The sequence below is a fragment of the Gossypium raimondii genome, chromosome 6 (assembly GCF_025698545.1).
Source record: "Gossypium raimondii isolate GPD5lz chromosome 6, ASM2569854v1, whole genome shotgun sequence".
In the NCBI taxonomy this organism is placed as follows: domain Eukaryota; kingdom Viridiplantae; phylum Streptophyta; class Magnoliopsida; order Malvales; family Malvaceae; genus Gossypium; species Gossypium raimondii.
The window spans coordinates 45291569-45299858 of NC_068570.1; the positions used below are offsets into that span (position 1 = coordinate 45291569).

The window sequence follows — 8290 nt, forward strand, 5'->3', positions numbered from 1 at the left end:
ACCCAACTTCTACAGGGTGTGGAGAATTGGTCAATTGAACATGTCCCTAGAGAAGATAATGCCGAAGCTGACCTCATTGCCAATTTAGCTTTTGACAAAGGGGAAGGTTTATAGTTATATGTAGATTCTCCTTTAGACGCTTTCTAGATTTTTGTAAAGTGTTTTATTTTATTCACCAAAAAACTTCAATGTAATTATATGAGCAGTTGTGATAATTGATAGAATAAATATTGTTGGAAATATATTGCAATAGGTAGTATTTTGGAAGGGTAATTTTGTTTTTTTTTTGTTTTCTCTTTTAAAAAGAAATTGCCTAAGTTTGATAATAGAATTCAAAGATAATGAATATGGGATTTTGATAAAAAAATTTTAATTAGAGTATATGACTAAAAAATGGAATGAATATATTTAAGCATTAAATTTGGTAGAAAACAATTGCAAAACGAAATTAGCCGATTGATTTTTAGTTTTATTGGTATCGACATTGTTGTCAGTATAGGAGGACGTGAATTTGATTGTGCTGAAATGCATTATCCTCCTATTTAATGGTTGGGGAGGGGTTATGTGTAGTTCTAGACATTGTATAAAAAAACAAATATGATAAAAACCTATAATGAAATTAATGATAAAAAAATTACAAAATGAAATTAAAACTTATTTGGTATGTTAATGATTTATAGAAATAAAATTTTTAAATATTGACTTCTTGCATTAAATATTACTTAGCAATTAGCGGTAAATTAAGAATATACATATCATTGATATATGTCTTATTTTTCAAGAAAAATACCACCAATATTAATTGAAACGTTGATGGAAAGTTGAAAAATACACCAAAGATATGGGAATGGTTCTTAGTCATTTACGGACATGATTTACTCTTTAATAAAATTAAAAGATAACTTATATATGATTTCAAAACTTTCCATAAAAATAAAATGTTAAACGTTGAATATGAGTTTTTAATTAACGTTATATTTGTTGATTGAGTTTTAATTGATTGTTATGGACATTATTGTTAATGCGAGATATAATCGAGCATATATAATCGAACCTATAATGAAGTTATTCAAAAACATTAACACCAAATCTATTCGACTTAAATTTTGGTTATAGAAAATAGTTAATGATATTAGATTAAACAATTAATTAGTGAGTTACCATTTTATTATTTTTCAACAACTTTTTTATATAATAAATATGATTAATGAGAAAACATTAGAAAAATTTTGATGGAAAGTTTAAATCAGTATGAATCAATGAAAAAATATTGTTTTAAATTATTTTTATTAATGAAAAAGTTTAAATTAGTGGAAAAGTTGAAAATAAGACATAAAAAGCAAACTAAAACTTAAATATTAACGATATGTAAATACTTTAAAGAAAACCAAAATGTAAATGGTTTAAACTTTTTATTAGAAAACTAACAACTTAAAACAGTAATTTAAATTTAAACTTTTAAATGAAGAAGTTAATTTTAAACATTTTAAGTTCAAATCCTTTAAACAATAATTTAAATTTTTTATTGAGCTCAATAATTTAAACTTTCCACCAATTTAATTTTTTTTCTAAACAGTGGAATCTAACTCTCTTCCTCTCTCTCTATATGCATAGATAAAGCAACATGAATATTATAAATTAGGGTTTATTTAAAATTTAAAAACTATGAAAAATAAAAATAAATTGTGAGAATAAAGTGTTTTTACGTGATTGAATGCCTAGTTTTGAGATTCGCAAATTTTTTTCTGTATGATGATTTTGAGGGGTTTTTTTATTTTATTTTTTTATATAGAAAAACAAACACTTTGAACTTTTAAATCTATATTTTATCATTCAAGTATATTTTAAATTTTCATGCCCACGTATGGTTTATTTGGTAATAATTGAGTCATAGGGCAGTTCCTTTGAGGACCATTTATAATTTAAGCTAGTCAGTCTAAATTTCCAATGGCTTGCAGTAAACAACCGATCAACTTAGAAATGTCATTTAATATTTGTATATTTCTTATTAGAATTTCGTGGATTAACTTGATAGTTAAAGTGGTCATCATTTTAAATGTGATTTAAGTTTAAGTCGTGTTAATCGTATTACTTAAAATTTTATCTTTTTATAATTTAAAAAGAAAAAACATACATTGATTTAGGATATGGACTATATTTGTCATCATAATCAATCTAAATTTCCAATGACATGTAGTATCGCCAACCGGCAACGATATAAAGTAATGAAAGATTAGTTTTTGACCATTATGTTACCTAGGTTAGGGCCCCTTTGTTTATAATATATGGACCTAAACAATTAATTAATATTGTTACATATATTGGTAGTGAATTCAATGCCGTCACAGTATTAATAACTTATATATAAACACCTTTTTAATGACTTGAGATTACCTGATTAAATACCATCAAATGAAGCCATTTTTCCTGAACTGTCAATCTTATTTGCTGAATATAAATATTGACTATAATCCTGAAAAAAGGGAAGCTGAAGGAAGTGTAAAGCGGAAAGAGGCGGGGAACGATATGTTAGGAAGCATGTTTAGATCAGGTATGGTGGTATTTATAATTATGTTAATGTGGAGGGAATTAGAAGTGGAAGTTGAAGCTCAAGCAAGAAAGCTTGCCGCCGATGAAGGTAATCACTTGGACCTTTTTTCGTAAAAGTTGTAAGCTTGAGTACTTTAGGTAATTGATTAGTTGAAATGAAGCAACCGTGTTTGATATCTGCAGTGAAAGCTCTTCATGAAATAGCGAGAGAACTAGGGAAAAGGGACTGGGATTTCACGAAAGACCCTTGCGGTACTCACTCAAGCTGGATACATACAGAAAAAGATCCCATGAATTTGTACAACAGACTCTCATCTGTAATTGTTCCTTCCCCGGTGATGTCTGCCACGTCGATAGCATGTAAATGCTCTTTACAATCATCATTCCAAGTTTGATTTTCATTTTACGTACATCCCTATTCACTATTCACAGCATGCATGATAATCGACAACTTTTTCGGTCTTTAGTTAAAAGAAGTGTTTTCTAGTAATTTCTCATATGAATTGGTGATTGAGATGGTAAAAGTATTTTGGAGGATATTGCATTAGGAGTTAGGAGTTAGATTAGATTTAACTCTTTCTACTCAAAAAATGGATATATTAGTCCATTAATTTCTTTTAATTTATCCATTTGTACTGGTAAAAATTGACATGGTTGACAAAAACCCGATAATGATATGTGGCATTCCACGTGTACATCATGTTAACATACAAGAACCAGTTTTAAACAATAGAAATAGATGAAATTTTTAACAGAAAACTAAATTGCCTTTTATTTTAACATGTGGACTAATTTTCTCATTTTTAAGTAGAAAGGCGGAATGCAATTCAACTCCTAATACAAATGTTCCATGATACTTTTACTTGACATTTAAACATAGTATATATATTTATCACTTTTTAAAAGGTATGATTTGTTAATTATTTTTCATCTGAATTGTCTTCCTTGACGCCATTTGAATATAGTTAGAGAGATTATGTTTTTTTTATAATATTTTCACTTTTACCCGATGTAATATTTGTTGGACAATACACACGTTAGCTAAACAAATTAGATAAATATAAATAAATATTTATATAAATAAAATATAAATAGAACAATTTATAATTAGATTGTGAAATACGAAAATCAAACCAAGCCATAATAAAAAGAAATTGAGATAAAGAAGAATAGATATTTTACGAAACGTTGAGGCTTGTGAAATATAGTTTTCTTAAGACAGATTCGGCCGCTCTTATGGTACTTGGAGAAACGTTGGTAGAATGTCTCCCTGGATACAACAACAACAGAATCGAATGAACGTTGCCTTTTTTTATCACCGGAATGTTTTAAAAATACGGAGAGGAAAATAAAGAGTTTTGAGAGTAAAAGAGTTTCAATTTAAGAAAGTATGAGTGCGTAAAATAAAATTTGGATGGTGGAAAATTTGGAAATTTATATAAGCAGATTATGTCTGCTGAGGAAAAATAAATCATGTTGGGCTAAAATATCCATAGGCCCACCGATCCAGACATTTCGTGTCGCCCATGTCATGTAGGTGTGCCCCACAACCTCGTCAGGTTTGGACCTGCACCCCCTGTGCACGAGGCAGAGTTACAAACTTAGTCATTCAATTACCCTTTAAGAGGGTTAACATATATATACACATCTCACACTATGTATTTAACCAATGTGGGGTCTAAGCCTTTATTTTTCCTCAACAATATTTCCAAGTAGCTTACTTTAAGCATCAATTTCTCATTCACCACTCAACCATTTTGAGTATATGATATACTGTTGTAAATGTCTCATGGAGTAGAATATGAAACCATAAAATTATGATTCAACTCTCTACCTTTACCTATTGAGAATATGCCTCAAAGTTCTCATAAAAATACAATTTTTCCAACAATCCCCCACATGAATGAAAATTGATAGTTTTATCGAAAAACATTGACTTGATGTGGTGATAGAATCTACGATTGATAGTTGTATAGGATAGGTAGGTATCCACCCTTGAACCTTCCCTTGCAAAAGTATATTTACTTTACTAGCTGACTAGTAGACGTGATGTCCTTGAAGTGATCTGTCTTTTGTGTAAACAATGATATACCTCACACAACTACCTCCTTGGCAAGATTTTAGTTATCATGGGTATGTTCATATAGCCGTGAACATCTCTTGGTTCTGCAAGAGTTTGAGAGAACTATGCCCCAATAGTCTCCTTGAAGTGGCCCCGTTTCACTCTCACATAGGTGACTTATGTTGTTCGGCTCACCGAAACACACAATGGTCATTAAAAACATTGCTTAACCTATCCCAATTTTAGTCACTGTTTACATAATAGGAACGGACTTGGGATAAGTACTCCCACAATGACCTCACAAGTTCTATGCATTTAGGTTGTCCTTTTGAACCTAGATCTTGAGATCTCCAGTCAACTAGGTAGGGTTTTCCTTCACATAGTGTCTTTTATTTTCATGGGCTTTATTCACATTCCTTTCGATATTTTAACAACATGAACTCGTTTTAAGCCTTTAGCTAGTGGATCCGCAATATTATCTTTTGATTTTTCAGAATCAATAGGTATAACTCCGTTTGACATCATTTGTTTAACAATATTGTGTCGACGACTCATATGTCTCGACTTACCATTATATGTTACAGTAGCAAGACACCCCTCACACTTTCAAGTGGCTGTAGGATGGTTTTCCTACCTTTCCATAACTCATGTGGTGTCTTGTCCCTTTTCTTATGGGGTTCCTTAAAAAGGTAATTAACTTTTAGAAATGATCCCCCCACATTTCATGTGATAACCTAGAGCTTTTTTAGCAGTGCGTTCATCTTTTCCTTTAGAGTTTCTACTTGACTACTTTATTTGAGGAAAGTATGGTGGTATTATTAAGTTGTGTACAATATTCAAATGATTCAACATATCCACCACCATGATCACTTAATGTTTTTATTAAGTAAGTTCTGAACTTCTTACTTATAGAGAATAAAACTATCTTCGTCTTAGCTCTTAAGCAAATATACGTAGCAATGAGGGTAATAAACATTTTTATTCCTTCCTCTCATTTAAAAAAGTTTTACAAGAATTGCTATGTATTAGATCAAGTGGTTTTTGACCTTTGTTAATTTTGCCTCAACACATGTTTCACATTTATAATTATAATTATTGTGAAACAAATGACTGTGCTACAAGTTAATTTATGTATGTAAAGTATCATAATTAACATGTTCGAGCCTACTATGTCATAAATTAAATGACTTAAGCATATAAATAGAAAAAGAACAACATTCTTATTCATAGTTCTTGCATATGTTAGGCACATAATTCCATATCGGACACTTCCTTGGAAATTTCTTCCACAACATTGGCCTCATTTGCTTTAACTTTCTTTGGGATCCTACAGTCGAATGACTTGTGGCCCATCTTGTTGCAATTTAAGCATTTTCCTTGAAATTTTTACTTCTTGGAAACACCACCTTTTGGTCCCAGTGTAGACCCATTTTGCGGTTTGTTTTCCCTTCTTCAAGTCTTTCTTGACTTCTACGAAGTTTGCCCTAGCAACATTGTCATTTGCTACTTTGTTGAGCCTCTTTTTCGTACCTCTATTGTCTTCTTCAATCCGAAGTCTAAAAATAGGTCTTCAACTGACGTTTCCTTTCTTTTGTACTTTAGGTAATTCTTGAAGTCATTCCAAGCATGAGGTAACTTCTCAATAATGGCTGCCACTTGGAAGGATTCACTTATTATCATCCCTTCAGCAAGAATTTCGTAGATGATCAATTGAAGTTTTTGCACTTGATTACATCTAATTTAGAATCAACCATTACAAAATTCAAGAATTTAGACACTAAGAACATTTTAGTTCCAGCATCTTCGGCTTTGTATTTATGATCCAACAATGTCCATAATTCCTTAGTTGTTTTCTTAACACTATACACTTTGTATAGTGCATCTGACAATCCATTTAGGATATAGTTTCGGCATAGGAAATCTGAATGTTTCTAAGCTTCAACAATAGTGAAAGCGGTAACTTCATCTTTCAAAAATTTGCCCAAGTTCAACATGGTCAAATAAAACAACATTTTCTGTTGCCAAGTCTTGAAATTTTGTCCCGAGAATTTTGCAGGTTTCTCGTTGTGGCTTACAACATCCGCCACCGGCAATACTGAGTTTTGGATCGAGGATTGCAGTTGAACCAAAGTTTCAAATTACGAATTGATTGAATTGGTGGGAGTCTCCATTTTTTCTGTTAAGAAACAAAACCAAAATTAGAAAACTTATCAGCTTTTGTTAGACGACAAGAATATAATAAAACCTGAAATAAAAGTTTATATGGTCTAATAAAAAATATAATAAAACAATGCACCAGGTAGGTAACCCTAAAAGAGGTGGTTTACTCAACACACTTAAATACCAAGTCTTTTAAAGAACCAATCCTAGACATGCATTCCCATATTGTCTTTTTAATTCCCCTTTGATAAATTTATTTTAATTCAATTTAAAGCCACAATTAAGGCCACCATAAACATAAAAATTTCTCTTTGATTTGTTAAACGGCAAAATTAAAATTCTGAAACAAAATCAAGATCAATTTTGTTAAATGACACAATTAAATCCCGAAACAAAATTATACCATTAAATCAAAATAAAATCATTAAGCAATGGGAAAAAAATCACAAATGTAATTATTTGATTACGTCTTTGTTTGGAAAGAAAACAATATCGAATAAAATCTTGTTAAACAATGGGAATAAATCACGAAACAAATTTTATTTATTTTAATTTGAATTTGGAAACAAAATAAAATCAAATAAAATCTTGTTAAATGGCGAATAAATCACGAAATAGATTTTATTTAATTTAATTCTAATTTAGAAACAAAATAAAATCAAATAAAATCTTGTTAAACAGAGGAAATTAATCCCGGAACAGATTTTATTTAATCTAATTTCTAGTTTTTGGCAACAAAATAAAATCGAATAAAATTTTGTTAAACAGCGGGAATAAATCCAAAAATAGATTTTATTTAATTTAATTTCTCGTTTTTGGCAACAAAATAGAATTGTAATAAATCTATTGAACGGCGTGAGTCAATCCCGAAACGAATTTTATTTTACTCATTTTTGGAAATAAAACAAAATGTGGAATAAAATCGTTGAGCAGTAGGAATCAATCCCGAAATGAATTTTATTATACTCATTTTTGGAAATAAAACATAATTTCGAATAAAACCGCTGAACAACGGGAATCAATCCCGAAACGGATTTTATTTACTTTTGATTTCCCATTTGAAAATAAAATCAAAATAATGGAATAAAATCCGTTGAACGTTGGGAATCAATCTCGAAATGAATTTTATTTACTTTTAATATGGAAATAAAATTGAATAAAATCTGTTAAACGGTGAGAAAAATCCCGAAATAGATTTTATTAGTTATAATGTTCATTTGGAAATAAAGAACAAAATAGAGGAAAAAGAAATCTGTTGAACGGCGGGAAAAATCCCGAAACAGATTTATTTAATAACAAAAATTGATTTTTGAATTTTTTTTTTCGCATTAGTGTCTCGTTTGTCTGGAATTAGAAAATTGTAATCAAGTCTGTCTTAAGATTGTTGGACAATACACACATTATGGAAACAAATTAGATAGATATAAATATAAATTAATAAATATTTATATAAATAAAATATAAATAGAACAATTTATGATTAGATTGTGAAATACGAAAATCAAACAAAACCATAAT

At 29.8% G+C, this 8290-nt stretch overlaps 1 protein-coding gene across 1 annotated transcript; it reads left to right on the forward strand.

Annotated features, from left to right (window-relative positions):
- The first annotated feature begins 2375 nt into the window (after window positions 1-2375).
- LOC105774468 (uncharacterized) lies at window positions 2376-3195 on the forward strand. The gene is made up of 2 exons (XM_012596969.2): window positions 2376-2638; window positions 2734-3195. The coding sequence occupies exons 1-2, from the start codon at window positions 2413-2415 to the stop codon at window positions 2943-2945; spliced, it is 438 nt and encodes a 145-aa protein (XP_012452423.1). The 5' UTR covers window positions 2376-2412; the 3' UTR covers window positions 2946-3195.
- The last annotated feature ends 5095 nt before the right edge of the window (window positions 3196-8290 follow it).